General features: G+C 38.1%; 2 protein-coding genes across 11 annotated transcripts in view; one reads left to right on the forward strand and one right to left on the reverse strand.

The window, feature by feature from the left end:
* The window catches only part of Cd96 (CD96 molecule), an 82,437-nt gene that overhangs the window by 22,214 nt on the left and 40,205 nt on the right, over positions 1–20,018 (forward strand). For all 10 annotated transcript variants that reach the window (XM_003469196.4, XM_013151697.3, XM_063224922.1 and 7 more), the window contains exons 4-5: positions 8,554–8,761; positions 11,894–11,949. In XM_003469196.4, coding sequence (XP_003469244.1) covers positions 8,554–8,761; positions 11,894–11,949 — 264 coding nt within the window. The remainder of the gene's footprint in view (positions 1–8,553; positions 8,762–11,893; positions 11,950–20,018) is intronic.
* Zbed2 (zinc finger BED-type containing 2) lies at positions 12,110–19,251 on the reverse strand. Its single transcript, XM_013151700.1, is given in 8 exon segments — positions 12,110–12,166; positions 15,740–15,868; positions 17,544–17,605; positions 17,608–17,889; positions 17,892–17,974; positions 17,976–18,067; positions 18,070–18,153; positions 19,069–19,251. Coding segments are annotated over 8 exon segments (972 nt in total).

Consider the following 20,018-nt stretch of genomic DNA (forward strand, 5'->3'; position numbering starts at 1 on the left):
AAAATGGAAAAGTTCATATCACAGTGATATATGTGCACCCATTCATAGCAGCACTTTGCCATAGCTAAATCTTGGAAACAACCAAGATGTCCATCAACTGCAGAGTCGATGAAAAAGATGTGGTATTTTTATACAATGAAATATCACTCAGCTATAAAAAAGGATGATCTTGAGGCCTTCATAGGTGAATGGAGACAACTTGAGACTATCCTCAGAGAAATAAGTAAGAATCATATTTATAAATATCATATTGTATCTTTAGTTAAAAAGAAATAAGAACTTTAGAAGTAATAAAATCCAAAATGTGTAATTTCTATTATTAAAAAAGAGAGGAAAATAAAGTGCTCTAAAAGATATAACTACATGTATGTTGAAGTGTGTAGGATTGATAATCATATTACTAGGTTTTTGTTGGGTCCTTAAACAGAACTGTTTGCAGTCTTACTGTTTGAATGCCCACTTTTTATGCTTTACTTTTGTAACTTGAACAAATATTTCTAAGAGGATAATATGTAATTTATCAACTAATGATTTCTTACTGTTTTTTTGAAATTATGTATTATTTCTATCCTTTTAATGTTTTTTTCTTTAAATAAAATTAAAATCTCTAAAACAATAAATAAACTACCACTGGTAAAAAAAAAAGAAAAAAATACAATGAAGAAATTCATATAATTGATCATTCTCTTTATGAGTAACTTAGATTTTTGTAGACTGTCTTAGAAACTAGACCTGACATATAAAAAGGATAATCTGGGCAGCTACCAAATCCAAATTAATAAATGTTCATGAAGTCCTGCAAGTACAACCTACTGATAATTTTTCACTGTCCAGATATTTTGGGTGTAGTAGTAATATGAAAATACAAACATATTCTAAAATGACTTTCCATACTGTTCTGAAATCTACCATGTCTCTGCCATCTATCACAGAATGCTTCCCAGCTTCTAAAATGTAGGTGTCCTTGGAAATTATGCTTACTATCACTGTAAGTCAATAGTTCTTAATAAACATAATAGAAAAAGAATTAAAGGTGGCAACGATATTGTGAGAACAGAAAACTTGCTATACTAAACAAGGCAGTAGTGAAAATGTTCTGTTTATATCTTGCTTATGTTATTAATACTTCCATCAGTAGACAAGAATTCCTATCAAATTTTACCACAGTTTGTTATCAGTGGGATTTGTTAGTAGAGCTTAACTACAAGAGACATTTGCTGGCCACTTCTTGACTGCAGTGTTCTTACTTCACAAATGTGTGATCTGTTTCTCTAGGCACATGGAAAGTCTTCAGTCAGCCTGTTTCTTCCATAGACTCAGAGCTTTTTCAGAACAAAGCGCTATATCTCTCACTTCCAATATCCCTAGCATCTAGTACAGGATAGAATATAGACATTTAGTTAATACTTAATAAATAATTTAATGGAATGATTCATATATTTGTTTTTTCTTCACAGTCCAGTTTATTGTTTGTTGTCCTCATCTTAAATTGATGGTCACTAAATGTATGATGCTGATTAGTTAATGGCTGGCAATTCAAGAGGTACAAAAGACTAGATAATTGATAAAGTACCCTTTAGCTAGCAGTTCCCGTCAAAGAAAACCCTAATAAGGCTATAGAGATATGTTTTTGAATGCTGCCAGAGTACTTAGAATAAATGAGGACTGGATAGAGTGCACACAATGAGAGAACCCTAAACATCTACTACGACTTCAAGCCGTATACTTTCAAGATTGCATCATGATATGGACAACTTGATGAATTTTATGAAATATTTTTTTTCAAAAATAACATTGTGTTAGCAAAAGTGCTGATTAAATTCTTATTGTGCATTTCTGTTTTCAAATGTTAAAATCTATTTGGTCATCTGGTTTATGTCTGAGCCCCAATGTTGATGGCTACGGGAGTTAACAAGTCTGATATGAAAAAGCATGTAATGTCTTTATATCATCACTGTGATAACCCTGCAATATGTCATTCAATCCTAGTGTCTTGTTAAACTAACAATAATAACCATAGTGGTAACCCAGTGATTCTTACAAACAAAGTAATTTGATGATGAAAAGATGCACAGGCGGACAAAAATCTACTGTAGTAAACTTAGAAACTGTGGAAGCCACAAAGACCTCCTGCCCCCAGTGCTTTGTCAAACCCTGGAAACAATTTTATAAACCAAAATAATTAGGTCAATGGAAAACAAAAATCATATCTTCCTATATATGGAGCTTTATAAAATCTAATTAACTCAGTTATGACTCTCATGGGAAAAGTTATTCTTGGGATTTTCTGTATCATTAAGCAACCTACTTGCTATGTGTACTTTATTCCATGCTTAGACCAAGTTAGATGGAACAGATTCGTCACACTGTGGGAAGCCACATTTCAAGACTGTGACTACACTGAAGCAGATAGACATCAGTTACAAATACACTGTGTATCTAACTTTCCTGTTAAGAGATACTTCAGTTACCTAAACGCACACACACCTCAATGGAAACTGATAGTATATTTATTTCCTTTGTGAAGGGACACATAAGAAATCTTAGATGTATGTTTAGTTGGGATGCCATTGGAAGATAAAGAACAAGAGGTTATCTGTCTTGTTTTATGTCTTAGGATACATGCATAAAGTCAGATGGGCAATTCTTCAGGCTTATTCTGGGAGCTTCCAAATATGCTATTTCATTTTCACTCAAAATTATCATTTTGGTTTCCCACAGCGTAAATATTAATTCAATCCAATAAAACTGGTGAATCTGTTTTGAATGTTAGGTTCTGCAGGAAAACAAAATTATATTGGTGATACTTTCAACCACAACATACACTTTCGGTGAAAGTGTGAAAAATAGCAGGTTAGGAGAAAAATAGTTTGATTCTGGCAAGATGTAACTGGGAAATCCTCTTAGAAAAGGTTACTTTTGAAATACTTAATTAAAGAAGAATTGGTTGGCAAGATGCAGACACATACTAAATACAGACCTCAGAATTTGCAAATACAAGTTTGTAGTGCACATGAGAGAAGGTTCTAAGGGAATATTTGTTCCTGAAATCAGTAGAAATTAAAAGAGACATACAATTTAACTCCTTTAAGTCATGAAGACAAGGACAGGAATATTAGAAATTCAAGCAATTCAATATCAATGATAAAACAACATATATGACTTATAGCCATATTTTTTAAACCTTACACGTTTTGTTTTTTACAAATACATTTTACTATGCTTTTGCAAAAATTGTGTATCATTTTATAATTAAGTGAAAGGCAAAATAAGACTACAAACAATGGTTTCTCATACTTAGGCGAAGCATCTCTATTCAGAAAACAAAACTGTAATGTCTTACCTAATGGCAGCTGACCTTAATTTTCTTTGTTGTAATCAAAAAGCAAAGCACCAGCCAAACTACAAAGTGTGAACAGTAATGATATTAGAGGAATATTGTTCTGCTGCTCTAGAGTAATGGATGTAGAGAACTTTGCAAGTAGTCTGCTTTGATACCACTGACTAGATGGAGAACAAATGGAGGAAATGTGAACATAGGAAGCAATTTGGAGATGAAGAATTAGCAATCAATACAGTTAACAGCATTTTTAAACCCATCTTTAACACCCAGCACCTGTCATCTACTGTGGTAAACACAGCTCACTCTGAGAGAAGGAAAAAAATCACTACATCAAACAGTACCAATATCTCTGTTCTGGACTGAAAATTCTGATCCTACCAAAACATAGAAAAGCCTCGATGAATTATCTTAGGATTTGATCTAAGGTGCATTTAGCAATAGTTTGCCAGGACTCAGTGTGACTCCTTTGTCATAATTATGTCATCAGATTTGTGTACATAGTTGAATTATGCATTTATTTCTCTTTTGGTTTTGATCTTTGTGGTTTTTTCTGTTCCTATGTTCAAACAGACTACATGCTGAAAAAGCAAAGGGAGGTCTTATCACTTTTGTGAGACTATCTGGGGCAACATTATCAGCAGAACCTTTGAGGGAAAACATTATCTGCAAGTCCTGGATCGTCATCTACCAGCTGTCTAACCTAGAGTCTCAGATGAGGGTAACGTGAGCAAAACTGTCAACCATGAGAGCAAAATTTAAGGAGGCACCAAAAAAGTCAGTAGAATAAATGACTATCAATATAGTATTTTAATCAAAGCTTAGGGAATAAACCGTGATGAATAAAACAACAAAATTTTAGAGAAATCTCATTCTGTTGTTGAGTTCTGACTATATTTAAACTGCTCAAGGATTGTATTTTGCAACCAGCTTTTGGTTCCTGGGTCTGCATGGCAACTGCAACCCTCAATGACAGGTGCAGAATGGTTAACATCAGCAGGTCTACAGATTGAACAATGTTTGGTTTTTGGACTGTATTAGTCCCTTTTGTGCTTCTGTAACAGAATCCCTAAGATTCAGTTATAATAACAAGAACTAATGCTTTCTAGGTTCTGACGGCAGAGGTGTCCACAACCAAGGTGCCACAGTATAGGGACTGGGCTTTCTGCTTCCAGGACTGCATACTCCTGCAGATGGCAGTAGTTTGCGAAAGAGAAAACCTACCTCTACAGCCCCTCTGCCCTTTTTTCCTTTCCTGAGCAGGGCTGTAGATTGAACCTACAGCATCATACTTTCTACGTAAGCACTCTATCACTAATCCACCCCAGCCCAGTCACTGCTTCTTAGCATTATTATATTGGGAGTCAAATTTCTTTTTCCTAGTTTTTTATTTTGTATTACTGCAAATTTGCATTACATAATAATTAATTTTTAAAATGACTTTCATAAGGGAGAAGAAATCAAAACAGCAATGACTACAACATTTTTCACTTTTAGCCCAGTAGATAGTGAATACTAATGAAAGAGAGCACATTGATCATGAATGTACTGGAAGGCATTGAATTTGTATAGTTAACCATATACTAAGTGTCAGGACTAGAATAGGTATATCTTATATGTTAGGTAACATATAATGTGTATTCCATTCCATATTAATGTGTATAATATGTATTCCATTAATGTGTAATATGTATTACATATAATGTGTATAATATGTATTCCATTACATATTAACGGAATATGTATATTCCGTTAGGTATATTCCATTACATATTAACGGAATATGTATATTCCGTAAAGGTCCATCAAGTTGCAAGCTCATAAGGTTTTAGAAACAGTTATTAATACTTGAAAATGGAGATGATTTTTTCTTTAAAGAACAGGGAAAGGCAAGCAAAACAGAATTAAAAGCTCTGCATAAGGACCCATTACCAGTCTGTCTCCTTGTAGACCAAGTTACATAAAGTCATTATTACAGATCAGGTAGGAGTTGATGCATCCTGTATTGGATGTTTATCTATGATACCTGATACCAAAAGTGGGTCAGTATATTGCAAGAATATCCTTTTCAGCCAGCAGTTTGTCCACATCCCTGCAGTCTGTACCTGATACAAAACATTCTGGCTTTCTGGATTTTCTTTTGAATTTTTTATTCCAGATTCTCCACCTGGTTTTTCACTAATTTTGTTTTTTGTGGTTTCGATTTTATTAATACATGTTGTCTCTGACTCTTACCCATGGTTCTGAACATTCTTGGTTTGAAATGTTGTGACTTAAATACCTTTTTACACTATATTAACTGAGCAAATTAGCAAATTAATAACCTCAATTTATTTCAAATTACTATGAGGAATATAAATAAGATTGGAAAGAACTTTGCATAATACCTAAAAGATACTAGTTGCTAAATAAATTTAGACTATGACTAATAAAAGTTTAGAGCGGTCAGAGAACAATAGCATTGTCTCACCATCAGCTTTAGACGTTTCCCCCATCTAGGTACTGCCTGAGCTAGTTTTAGCTACTTCTCCTGTTGCTTGATCAGTGCAGGTAGACACTCACCTGCAGGTTTTGTCACTATACCCTCTATAAAATATGGAGCTATAGATCTCTAGGGTCTCTAGAGTCTCTCAGGAATTCCTTGTGTTATACATTACAGGAAATTTTGAAAATGAGCAGTATGTTTCCAGTGAAGGAACAAACCCCTTCCTCTGCAGCAGGCATATACCCAAGAGGAAAAAATAAGCAAAAACAAAACAAAACAACCAGTGCATAACTTGACTTTTATTTATTCATTTCTCTATGGTATCTTTTCTCTATCAAATAAACCACTGGAGATAATCATACTCTGCTACATAATAAAGGCAAGCACGATTTTTCTTAGCAGTCTACATGTGGCTGCCTTTCCCACAACAAAACGACAGATAAAAATGTTCCACATGGCAAGCCACATACTGAATAACCAAGAACGGTTTCTTTTGGTTTGCTTTTTAAAGAGCAGACCATATTTATTGAGAGGAACGAAAGCTTCTGTCTGAGAGAGGTCCCGGGTCTTGTCTTTTCCAGGGATTTTTATAGAACAAAACCACGAGGTGAGGCTGGTCCGAGGTGGGGAAAAATGGTTTCCAAAATTCTTACAAAGCAGTGCATGCATAAGCAAGAGGCTGTACAATGACTCTTGAGCTAAAAGACCTGCAGGGGGAGCCTGCTCCCTTAACGATTAGCCTCAGATCAGCCCAGGGAAACGCCTTCCTTCCCCTTTGTCCTGGCAGCGTCACAATCATTAGCGCTCCTTGGGGGCCCAGTCTCAAGGACACGCATTTGCTCTTGATGGTACAACCTTCTTCATTAAGACAATAGTACCTGAGTTCATTAATACTCAGTGAAATAAATTAGACACTGCGGATCTATGTCACATGGTTTTTTCATATGAAAAACTCAAGATATAAATAATTCAAAAAGCAAGCTAAAAGGGAAATGACAGTAAACAAGAAGGTAGAATATGTGCACATGCATAAAGAATCTGGAGGTGCAGAGAGACGGAAATGAGGGAAGGGGTTGTAAAAAAACTAACATGAAGTGCATAATGTGCCAATGCCCAATGATGAATATATTCATTATGTATGGGAAACACAAACTAGCAATTATTTTTAAAGGGAAAAGAAGCACAGGCTCGTGGTGTTGTGAAAAGGTACACACAGCATTTCAGTACCAGGATTTTAGCAGGGTGTGATTCTTTGCAGGGAACACTACAGCATTATACTCACATAAGGCTGGTAAAAACTCCTAGCCACATTCATCTGAAGAGCTGTGCCTTACATGAGAGTCCTGCCTAAGTAAATTCTGAAATCATCCATATGATCAAACTCAGAATTATGTCATACTTGGGTTTACTCACTTACTTGGCTTCCAGTTTTTCAACCCTGACTTTACTTTGTTATTTATACTAGAGATTCCAAGTCATCGGTATTTGCTTTCATTATTTTGTAACTTTTTACCTTTAAGATGCATTCTTGTTCAGCCTTCTGTATCTTAGCTCTGTGCATTTCCCCTGTGCACAGTCATTCATCTGTAGTTTGATTAGGCCAGTAGTTCTCAGCCCAGGCTCCCCTGAGAACCTCTAAAAAATGCCTTGGTCCAGGCCTAATTCCAGAGAGATGGAGATTTAGAGCCTGCAGAGGAAGACCTTGTGTCTCAGAAGTTTCAAAGCAGCTCAACTGAGAATATTGAGTTAAAGTGGTTGGGTTTGAGGACTTAGCTCTTCTTCTACCCTCGTCCTCCCCTGGAGTTTGCTCTTCACTGGGAAGTTGGTCAGCACATTTACCAACCGTAAGCAAAGAGAGCTTAACCATGGAGAGGCTGGGCAGGGTAAGGATAATGAGGGTTTTTCTTCACAGATCCAAGACAATGTGGAGTAGAGGAGCCACGTACACCAATTAAACTGATACCCAAAATTCAGGTTAACATATGAAGCTACTGGTAGAACATACATAAGAGTAAAAGGATGTAAGAGTAAGCACCATGATTAGGAGGAAGAAAGAGGTGTCTAGGACAAAATTCAATGAGGAAGTCCCTACAGGTGCCAACATTTCACTCACAAGATCCTCAGACGAGGCCTTCTTACACTCAGTGTAATTGTACCTTTATGTTGTCCTAGTCCTGCTTCTGAGAAGAGCTAAAATTCCTTTTCTAAAGAAATTCTGACCAAAGAAGGTGGCTATAATTATCCAGTTCATAGGGCTGGGGATTTAGCTCAGCAGCATAAACACCTGCCTGGCAAGTGTGAGGTCGTGGGTTTGATCCCCAGTAACACACACACACACAAATTATCCAGTTCATGTGAAGATTTAATAAGCAAAAGTCATAAACGTTGCTTATTATAAGTCAACATTAAAATTTCAGAGCCTTGTAAATGAACCATTAGTTCCCCTTCAAGGTCCATAAATTCGCCAGATACGCGGCTTCTGCAAGGGGAAGGTCTGGGCAGAAGAGCCATTGCAAGCTTCTACACATCTCTGGAGAGGGTGACTAGTTTTTAATTGAAAGTCAAATGTAACAATACTTTCTGTGGGGGCATACTAAATATCTCTTCATTTTAATTCATCATCTTTCCTCTCCATTTTGCAAAAATAAATTAATTAATGCTCATGCAACACCTACTTCAGAGCTGGCCCAACTGAGTATCTGATAACTGACCATTTTTTTCTTGCCAGGAGGACAATGGCACTCAGGAAACTATTATCTCCCAGAATCATCACATCAGCAACGCCACATCATTTGCAGACAGAGTCACACTAGATACAAGCTATCGACTTCACCTTTTTCCAGTCCAGATCCAGGATGATGGCCGGAAGTTCTCTTGCCATGTTGGAGTCAAGTCTGGCAAAATCTTCAAGAGCTCTACCACTGTGAAGGTTTTTGGTAAGAGATTTTCTTCTGTGGACTTCTATCATCTTCCTGTCAGTATCTCACGCCTTGTTGTCCCCAAGAAAATGAAGTCCTTGTCTATGCAGGAGAGCAGCCACACCAGAGTAACTGTTCCCAAATTCTGTTGTGCTTTGATCTTTATCATTCATCCTTGTTGAAAGTGAGCACAATGGCAAAAAGGATAAGGAAAAAAGTCATACAAGAAGCCGTATGTGGGTCAGTTTTTACACATAAGCCATATATGTGTCATCTAGGCCTTGTCTGCAATATCAATTTTCCCTAAGGATACTGGAAATCGATTTAATTACAGCTATAAAAATCTAATTGCTTATTTGTCTAATGGTCTGAGCTGCTTTCTGGAGCAACGTAGAATAAGGCCACCAGGAAGAAAAATGGAAGGTGCTAACAGAGCCTAGAGAAACTCTGCAGTTACCCCACCCGATCCTCCCAGGAGCAGCCACGGTGAGCCACTGTCCCAGCTCTCCCAGCAAAGGCGGCTGCAGGATGAACCTCAGGCTCTGCATCCACAGGAGAGCAGAGCTGCGCTGTAACCTGCACTGTGCTTCACTCAAAAGGCAGAGGCTCTGCAGGGTGCAATTTTAAGATGAAAATGTGCACCTTCTATTTTGCCCTATGGTGTAAGGAAATATTAATAAACAGAAGCCCCACTTCCAGTATTTCATCATTTCTGTGACCAAGACTTGTATTATTTTTTTTTTAGAAAACCACTTTTAGAGAAAGGCAAGGGGGAAACAAGTCAAATGAATAAGCGATTAATTATTTTAGAAAATGAGGTACAAAGAAACTATAAAACCTAAGGGCAAAGCCTGCTAAGTTGTTCCTTAGCTCTCTGAATGATAGAACAAGTAAAATTTTGTTTTTCTTTTGAATCTTTCGTACTGAAAATCACAAGATACAGTATTTTGGAGAAAACAAAACAATTTACAAAAATGGAAGTAGCTACAACCAAGACTTCTTTGATCTGAGATGTCACTTGCGGCTCCGCTCACCCTGTCTTTTGCACATACCTGAGCTGCCTTAACTGTGAAATGGACCCATCTGGCCTGACTATTGGCAACCCCATGAAGGCAGCCATCCAAGACATAGAAAAAATATCAGTTTTAAACTTGGCAAGCTGTATCTCCATTTTACCAAGGGTTTTTGTATCACAACATGATGTAAATAAGATTTAAACCACACCTTGTATCTCTTTGTATTTAATTAATTTTATTGGTACATTTTTGATATGCATAATGATCTCCTTACTGATCAAGATATTTTCACATTGATTTTGAACACTTTTTACTCCTTTATCATTTCTCTGGTTCTATATCTCTGTTTCTATATTTCTCTTGTTATTTCTCTGAACTCATTTTGGTGGATATTTAGAATGTGAGACCCTGCCTGCTTATTCATAGAATGATATTTTCCTCACCTAATGGCATTCTCATTTATTAAAGGGCCCGGGATAAGTTGTATTTGGACAGCATTTCATCTAGGCTTTACTCAGTTTGTGGGTATCACCTACATGTACATTACAGTGGTCCTAACACAAAGGTATAATATATAGTGTATAAGAACTTGCATCCATCAGTGATTTCCCATGCTGAATAAGCAAAAAATACAACATAAAAACTGAATATCCAAAAGTATCACCTATCCATTCACTATAACCTGAACGCATCGTTTCTTTCTAAACTATGCCTCCTCAACTAGCTTTTCATTGTCTACTAATCAGCTCTTTCGTTGCTTCCTGCATCGACCTGCCTTCTGTTACCTCATTTTCCTTGGGAGGAAGCTGCCTTTCAGCACAAGTTTGCTTTCCTCGTTCCTAAATTGAAAATTTGATTATCTTAAGCTACAAAGAGGCACTGTCTCTTTTAATCAGCCCTGAAAGTTTCAGTAATTGTTGCTTCTTCCAGGTCTTTCTTGCTATTGATACTAGTAGTTGCCTAGTAAAATGTCAAACATATTCTTCCTCTCTTGAGAATTTAAGGGTTATATGTTGTTTTGCTTTCTCCTGAAAGAAAACATTGCAAGAAAGATTTGAGTCAATATTTGAGATGCCATCTTGGGAAATAATAGGAGCGTGAAATAGAATCTAAATAATAACATGTGCATGATTAAAGCAGTTACCACCATGGACAGAAATCAGTTCCACTGGGAACACTGGGTCAAAGCATAGAACACACGTGAGAGTTTTCTCAATGAACGGCAAGGAAGCCAGGATGTTTAGCTGCTAAATCTCATTGGTCATCACACTTGACCCCTTCCCATTTTTCCTTTTGATATACTGGGATTGTTCCTATCATGCCAAGGAATCTTGTGCCTATCAAGACTGAACACTGTGTACAAGGCAATGCTATGCAATGTGGCAAGCACAGACTGCATCTGGGAAGAGGCGCTAACGTTCTTTCCACTGTTTATGGAAGCTCTGCCGGCTGCAGTGAAGAACTTACTTGAAGTCACTTCAGTTTAACATGATGCACTCGATGTGTACTTTGTGCTGGGCACTAAGTGCTGGAGATGAAGATGTGTAGCATACTTTGGCTTTGAAAGACTTACAGAGTCTACCAGGACAACAAAATTGCTGAACTATCTCTTGATATTTTTCTAGTGCCAAGCAAACAGACAAACAAAAATGTTATGTATTTTTTCTGGCTCTCATCTAGATCCTGAAAGTGACAACTGGTTCACCGCTGACCCCACTCCAGTTTCCAGTTGCATATTGCATCTTCCCAAGCCTCCTATCCTCTAAAGTCTGGTTAGAAGCTTTTCTTAAAAGCTTTCTTCAAATCTTACATGGTCTCAATAATTGTGCTTACCTCAGTGTATTATAATTTCTAACTCCTTTATTTGCATTTTCCATGAAAATGTAAATTTCAGGAAATACAGTGTGCCCACCTCTGTTTCCTTGACTTCTATCTACTGTCAGGCACACAGTGGGTATTTAATAAGTATCTGATGGATAGTTAGTGTTTCTCACAGAACATATGCATGCATTCTCTCTCTCTCTCTCTCTCTCTCTCTCTCTCTCTCTCTCTCTCTCTCTCTCTCTCTCTCTCTCTCTCTCTCCACACACACACAGCTCATTCAGTGCCACTAATTGTTTTATTTGTCTTTAAGCTAAGCCAGAAATCCCCAAGATTATGGAAAACAAAACCACGGATGTCTTGGGAAAGGTGAGTCACCTCAAAGCCTTTGAAAATCGATAGCATTATGTGCAGGTTATACACCTGCCAAGAATGTTCTTGCTAAGGACCTTACTCCGTGGTTCTTAGCCAATGAGCAGATGATGAACGTGAAAAGAAACAGCTGATTCTAGAAACCAAATGGGGATACTTACTTTGACTTAGGACTGTCAGAAGGTGTGATCTTCATCTGTAGTCCTAAAATTCTCTAGAAAAATAAAATCAGCAGTTTAAACTTCTCCTTAATAAAAAAAAATTGAGAGAAAAGTAGAACAAAAAGCAATGTGGCTCCTACTATAAGAATGAGGATTTTGTTCAGCTGACATTTAATTTGTTGTAATCCATTTCTTGCACCAGCTTTCCCATTATTTTTATTTCAAAGTGACAAGAAAAAAACTGTGCCCTGCAGTATGTTCTCAGAGCTCTGGTTATTTTGTTAGCAGCAAGAGGGAAAGCAGAGAAAGAGAAAAAGAAAAGTAAACCAGTACGCATCATCTTCTGCATATTCCAAGCCTCTAGTCACTGGGATCTGGGATTCCTAACTTCTGCTCTTGTTGGCTGAAATCTTGAACAAATTATATAACATCTTCATAATCAGATTCTCCAAATATATGAAGTATCAATAATAGTATCTATGCATTTTTGTTTTAAAAATAACATTAATGTATGAAATATTCTTTATGTAGTATGTGGCATATATTGTTTTCAATAAACATTGTTGCTCTTATTTCAATTACTATCATCTGTTTTAATTAGCTGTCATTCAGTATTATGATTTTACCCCAAACTTTCAGAATCTCAGGTAAAATAAATATTCTCATTAATTCTCAAAAGTTTCCTTTCACATAGGGTAAGAAAAAATTATATTCGTACTCCAGTTTCTTCTCCTCTCCAAAAAAAATCAGTAATAATGTCTCTGGTCCTGATAAACAGTCATTTAATTGGACGTCTGCCTCCAAATCATGGCTCTGACTCTGCGCAGTACTTTAGGATGGCTGTACCTCATCCAATTATCTAAGTCTTTTGCCAATTGCTTGTATTAGTCTCTTACTTACTTAACTACTATTGTCCTGCCCATGGTGTATGTGTCTCTCTGTGTGTGTGTGTGTGTGTGTGTGTGTGTGTGTGTGTGTATGTTTGTGTGTGTGTGTGTGTGTGTTTGCCCTGTTCCAATTAGTTTCTAAATTTATATAGTGGACTTTATTTCAACAGCTTGAATAAAACAAATCATCTAAAGATGTAGCTTTAGGTAGGTGTCTGTTTCTTAAAAGATTTCTTACACATTGTTAGTGCTGGTGTTTATAAGTTGTTAAGCTTTAGGGCTAGAGTATCCCTCAGAGGGCCCACGTGTTCCCAGGTGGGACTTTGGGAAGGGGACTGGACCACAGGAACAATAGACGGTTCTCATCAGAGGAGTCCAATGGTATATGCGCTGTTAGGAGGTGAGATCTTGTTGGAGGAGATGTGTCACATGCTTGGGAGCTAGAAAGGATATGTCTTTCTCCCTGGCACCCCTTCTCCCTCTCTGCTCCTTGGCTGCTGTAGATTAAATCTCTTTTCCTCCACCATGCTCCTCTACCATCCTGTTTCTACCTTAAAGCCAGCTGGTCATGGACTGAAATATGAACAAAAATAAAACCTTAATTTGTGAGTAGTGAGTATTTTGTTCCACTGATGAGTGACTAAGAAGCAGGTAATATGAGCTTAATCCAGATATAAAACCATCAGTTGGATTTAAGGATCACAGTTATTACAAAAAGAGACTTTGGCTTGCATGCCATTACATCATAAAATCTTCTCTTTTGTACCCATGCTTGCCTAAGTGCTGACTAGGAAACCTGGAGAACTTTTTTCCTAGGGAATTCGTGTATGATCTCTCCAATTTCACATCATCAGCTATGTGACATAGCTTTTCTAGGGGTCTTTTCAGATCTTTCCAAACATGAGTAACTCCTGACTCTAATATTCTTCTGGTAGCTGGCGTACCTTTAGTGATTTATTAACTCTTCAGAGCATATTCATGTACTTTTATCTTTTGGTGCTTTCAGTGAGCTTCTGAAACAAGTACAGCATTTGTCATTTTACAGATGAGCAGTATGAGCCTGCAAAGTCTTAAACAATTGGCTGAGTCACTACTGAAGGGCCGGATTGGGGTGCATATTTAGCATGCCCACATCCAGGGACAATGAAATAATAAAAGGTTCATCATTGTTAAGGGCCAGAACTAATATAAAATCTAAATTCAACCACTCACTAGTTAAAAGCCCTCAGCAAACAATTAGCCTCCACAAGCTTCAGTTTGTCAACCTCTAAGACTGAGATGACAATGAATACTCCATGAGGTTCTTAGAAAAATCAAAGTTATGCACAGTTCTAGACTACGTGACACATAACAGAATTTTACCTTCCCCATAATTTGTCACTCTCTTTTCTCCATTCCTTCTTCTGCATGCACATTCATTAGTCTGTTAAGACAACGATTGTAGGAGACAGTATGAGATAGTGCAAGAAACTACAGATTTTGTAATTAGATAGAATTAGCTTTCAGTATTATTTTTAAATTAATTTTGCAACATTGGAGATTGAGTTCAGAGCCTTCACACTGACCTACGTCCCCTGGCCTTTCTTTTTTAATCAAGATCACACTGAGTCACTAAGCTAGAATGGTCTTGAATTTGTGAACTTCCTGCCTCATGACATCCAGCTTAATTCTTTTTTGGAACTCGTTAAGTTGGGGCCTGGGAACCTTAGTTCTTTAACTTCTTTATCAATGAATAGGAGCAGTGATTCTAATTGAGGGTGATGAAAAGATAGGTTGAGAAAATGTATGCAAAGCGCCTACTGTCTGGCGGCCATAGCCTTCATTAACAGCAGCTTCCCTCCCACGCCTTCATTCCCTAGAATTAACTAAGGGAATGTGTGTGTATTGGCTGTCTCGCCTGAGCTGCGTGTTCCCTGCTTGGCAGCTCTCAGTGCTAGACTGTGGTCCAGTTTTATTAAACTTATAAAGTTTATGACTAATTTAGTTTTTCTATAAAATAGTTGACCTAAAATTATCACAACAATAATGCCTTGCGGGTTTATGTATATCAGGGATATCCAAGCAAACTGTCCCTCCTGTGGGTATCATATTCTTACCTGTTCCTAAGGGTGACTTTGCCAGGGTCGCTTACATGGCAAACACTGTGCTCCTGCAGCTCAGGTGAGAAGGAAGTCCTTCACCTAAAGCTCAAAGCCCACCTCTGTAGCTAACTTTTGCATCAGAATAAAAGATGCTGGGCCAGAAAACCCCAAATCCATGGCTGCTGACATAGCATAGGATGGCAAATGCATAAAAACTCCAGAGTTTATACAGTATTTCAGGCTTTCCAAAGCCACGTGTCTCTTTAGGCTTCAGTTATATGCTTTATTCCATTTTGTTTTTGTCACTCTTTATTTATTAAATTTCACACAATTTAGGGGAGGAAATGTAGAGAAAATGACCTTATGTGAAACATAGGAAACACAGTTTGAAGTTATGAGACCTAAAAAGAAAATCTCCAATTAAAAAAAATCATGTAAAACAGACACCATAACTTAAAAACCATGCTGACGTCAGCCTCAGACTATCAGGAAAGCTACAGTAGCTTTTATGCAGAATTCAGTTATTTATTTTTATTTGGTTTTGGTTTTATAAACCTCCCTTCTGGGTTCCTGGACTTTCTTACATCCCATTCCAAATGTGTATGGGTTGGTTTTTAGTTTTAAGAGACTGATTATGACAGCTTCTCTTTTTCTTAACCTTCTTCTGTGGCACAAAGTGGCTATGACAAATGCCCAGGTGTGTGACGCTCAGCCCTGGTGGTTTGCGCTGGAGAGCACCTGGGTTTTCTGCCTGGATGGAGAGGGTGCAGCAAGGGACATCACAACCCTGTAAGGAAACCACATGGGAAATGAGGTCTGTAATAGTAGTCACTTTCCCAGGATGTACAGAGAAGAGCATTGCTGATCTGTGAAGTGATCTGTGTTTTCATAAATTTGGTGTTTGGAAAGTTGTTTGTTCCACGAACATCTTACAGGGATTACAGGTCTAGTTCCTAAGCTGCATTACAAATGTCAAGCAGTTATGCTGAGCTGTGTAGGAGGCAAGATGCCATGTTAACACTAGGATCTCACCAGCTTCAGAGAGGTTGGTGCCCATAAAGCAATAGTTATCAAGGAGATAATGGGACATGTCTTTGTGTTTTCTTGTGTTCCTTCTCTCTCTCTCTTACTCAGTACTCCACTCCCAACTCACTTAAACAAGCAAAGGCGCTAGAGGAATCTTCCTAAACAAAAATCCATTCTTGCACAAAGACCAGAATACTATCCAGTGTGACATTTGTATTTTAGGGATATTATTACCCACTCAGAAAACTTTTCGTTCTTTATGGACTATTAGTCTGTCTCCCTTTCTTCAAAGCATTGTTGAATATTTAAAGATGAAAAAGATTTTAATCAGATGTTTTTTAAACAATGAATTGCTGTGTAGTCAGCATTTCAGAGGAAGCACAAATAAAATCTAAAACCCACTTTTCGAATGAAGGATTGGTCTGTAGGCACAAAACAAAATTGAGTTAATTCATGGAGAGAGAGTCATGCTCTTTCTTTCTTTTCATGCTGAACTTTTCCTAGCGTACTGTCTTGCTTTCTCTTCCCCATTTTCATTCTGCTTCTCTATTCTTTTCTTTTTCATCTCTGTCTATTAGGTTTCCTTATGCACCTCTATCTTCTTTTTTCTGAGTTTCTTTTATTTCTTCCTCATCACCTTGCCCCCAAAGCATTATCTGAAATGAGACTAAACTTATAAATACTTATGAGGAAACTTTTATGACCTGTATTGTTAATATTTAAACTAGATATGTTGGAAAGCCTTGGGTATTTAAACTCTGGTAGTTACATACTTATTGGCTTATGTGTTGGACTGTTAGAAAAATTTACAGGACACAGATTAGCTACACTGGGGAAACAGCTGTAATCCAAGTACAATGCAAAACACTACAAAAAGGTGCATCACAAGTTCCAGAGAGCTCAGGCGGAAGCTTCTTTGTGTTTCTGCCATTGGATCGCACAGAGAAAGATTCACATCCAGTTCTGCTGTACCATCACTATCAGTGCAAACAACTCTGATCCAGGAATGCTGTGCTTTGCTAGCGCTGAGGTCTCTAAGAGTCACTGACCACATAGGTCATAAAGTCAGTTTCATGCCCAGCCTCAGCTATAGAAGCATCCCCTCCCCAGAACTAGGCACAGATGTTCTTTTTACCAAACAATATGACAAATTCTGCCCATATTAGAAAAACAATCTTTATATTTAGCTAATGCATCTTTCAGTTTTGTCAAGCAAACACTAGGAAGTCTATAAATGAGCATTTGTTCAATTCAGACTTGTTGAGATTAATTCACAAGATGCACTGTTTTTTCTTAAGAACAAATCATCACTAAATTGCTTCACTTTGTATTTGAGCTGGCTAAAGTGAGTGTTTTGAGAATGGACACTGTAAGCACAATTTAAACAAAATGGACAGGATGTCCCTCTGCAGACAGGTTCTTTGGATGCCGCATGCCACCTTCTCAGCCCTCACCTTCCTCTTTGTCTCCGAGATGGCCCTTTCCATTTCTTCCAGGATTGCTCCCTCCTCTCCACAGCCCTCTCTTGCCGTCCCACTGTCCTCTCCTTCCTCAGCACCTGCTTTTTCCGCTGGCTTTCCCATGCTGCCAGGGCACTCGCTTGCTCCAGGAGCCTGCCCCAGTCACCCTCAATGTGCAGAGGGAGATGGGTTTCCTGGGGCCATGGGTCCTGGTGCTTCCCTGCAGGGCTGTAACCACTCTTCACCAGCCCTTCTCTGTGCATGCTTTTCAGATGCTTCCAAAGAGCAGTGGTGCCTACATTCACCCCTGGCCCACTGCTCACCTACTTAGCAAGCTGCAGGTAGCATCCTAGTTGGGGTGCTGCCCAGTGTGAGAGCAAGCAAGATGGAAATACTGCCATGCCTCAGAACTGGGTCCCCTTGTTGTGAGGCACCGAGATGGACGTGACATTCACAAACTGTCCAGACAGTTCTCCAGGCTCACTGATCTCCTCCTCCTCTCCTTCATTCTTAAGGCTCCTTTCACCTGCATCCTGTTTCTTTCCTCTTCATCCTCTTCCCACCTCAAGGTGTTTCCTCTTCCACACTGTCCTTAGGCTGTGCCTAGATGTACACAGTGTTTCAGTGAAGTCACAAGGTTAATATATATTTGGGAAAGGATGGGGCAACTCCTAGAGATTCACAGTAATGGCCAAAGGCCAGCCACTCTTGCTACTGTGATCTTTTCTCTTTTCTGCTTCACTGGAGAGCTTGGGTGCATCTGATCCAAGAAAAATGGTCTATGAGTACATTATTTCCACGCTTCAGGTATTTATTAATCCCTCCTTGACTAGGTGAGAAAGACAATCATTACTTCCTGATGCAGAACATTCTCTGTCAATCAATTGCAAGGCTTAAGATAACTCAGTGATCTCTGCATCATTTACTACCCTGGTATTTTTGAATACTGGAAATTTTAGGGTCTCTCTTGCAAAGCCTCCTAGACCTGAGTAATAAAGTCCCCAGCGCAAAGTCACTTTTCCCCTAGAAATCTCCTTCTGAAGCTGGGATTCTAAGAAATCAAAACAGCAGGCCCAGCTTTGTCAACAAAAGATTGTGACATGACAGAAGAGAATGGGGTGCAACACACCTTCACAGACACAGACAGGGTACTCCTGCAGTTCATTATGCTCCACTTTCCACAGCACAATCACCCACAAAGCTAACAGTCCAAATAACCTTCCTGAAGCAATTTATACATGATTTTTGGTTTATTTACTCCATTACAGATGACTAAGTAATGAAAAATCATATTGTATTTCTAAAACAACTTGACTTCTCTCTTTTTTCTTGATTTTTTTCTTAAATGAATATCTTTATGAAGTTTTATAACCTTGAAAAGTTAGAGAAGTCCTTCCCCTGGCCACAAGTGAGTCCTCGCCAGCAAGCAAGATCTTAAGTCTGTCTGTGATCTGTCCAGTGCAGAGTGAATAAACCCCTGCACATTCTGGGGGGCTATTACCTGACTTCTACCACAGAACAAGGACAAATCCATCTTCTGGTTTCCTCTCACTTCCAGAAGAGTTTTAATTCCAAGTGGGTGTTCCTCTGCCTGTAAGATTTTCTGCAACACATAAACCCAAATGCAAACCTTTTCTCCACCAGCTCCACCACCAAAACAAGGTGCTCTTGGCAAATGCTTCATAATAGTATGTCAAGCTCTTCCAAGTCTTAATTCTGTTTCCCATGATTAAATTATTTGCCCTCTGAAGAGGCCATGTTGCTGAATACTTCTCTATGTTTCAACATACATCTCTAAAAAACACACTGTCCATACTATATAACTGTTTTCCAGATTATTCTGAGATTTTGCTCTTTTCTATACTCTCACACAACTGTTCAAACACTTTCGGGCACTTACTACATAATTGTATTATTGTTCACTTATTCTTTATATACTTAGAATAATGTGTTAGAAAAAAAGTTACATGATTTGTCCCTTTTCAACATGTACAGGATGCACAAGTGAAAGACTTTTTACTTTTCAGCCAAAGAATATGTATGCATTCATGGTGTAGAGGTATCTCTTATGCATAGTTCACTCTTTGCTCATTTAAGCCAGGTAAAATTTCCCAATTTAAAGCAGTTCTGCTCGCTCACAAGACCATGTATACTTGACATTTTGTATTTGACTTCAAGTTAAACCACTTTAGACTGTGGCTTTTTTATTTTAGTGGTTGGGTAGAGTTTAGAACAACAACCATACCCCTAAACCAAATTTTGGAATATAGAGTCCAGAGGTAGAATATTTGAAATTGGCATCATTCCAGGAAGGCTGAGCCTCCAAAATCCATAAAAGTTAAATCTTTTCAGCTATCTTTAGAAGTTAGTAGAAGATTTCTTTAGTGAGCCACTTATCTTTGCCGAATGATGGAACCTTCACTTGGCCTTGGTGTTATCTCTTGTCTTGTG

Source organism: Cavia porcellus, unplaced genomic scaffold, assembly GCF_034190915.1.
Source record: "Cavia porcellus strain 051 isolate PalLab524CR breed Dunkin Hartley unplaced genomic scaffold, mCavPor4.1 scaffold_15, whole genome shotgun sequence".
NCBI lineage: Eukaryota > Metazoa > Chordata > Mammalia > Rodentia > Caviidae > Cavia > Cavia porcellus.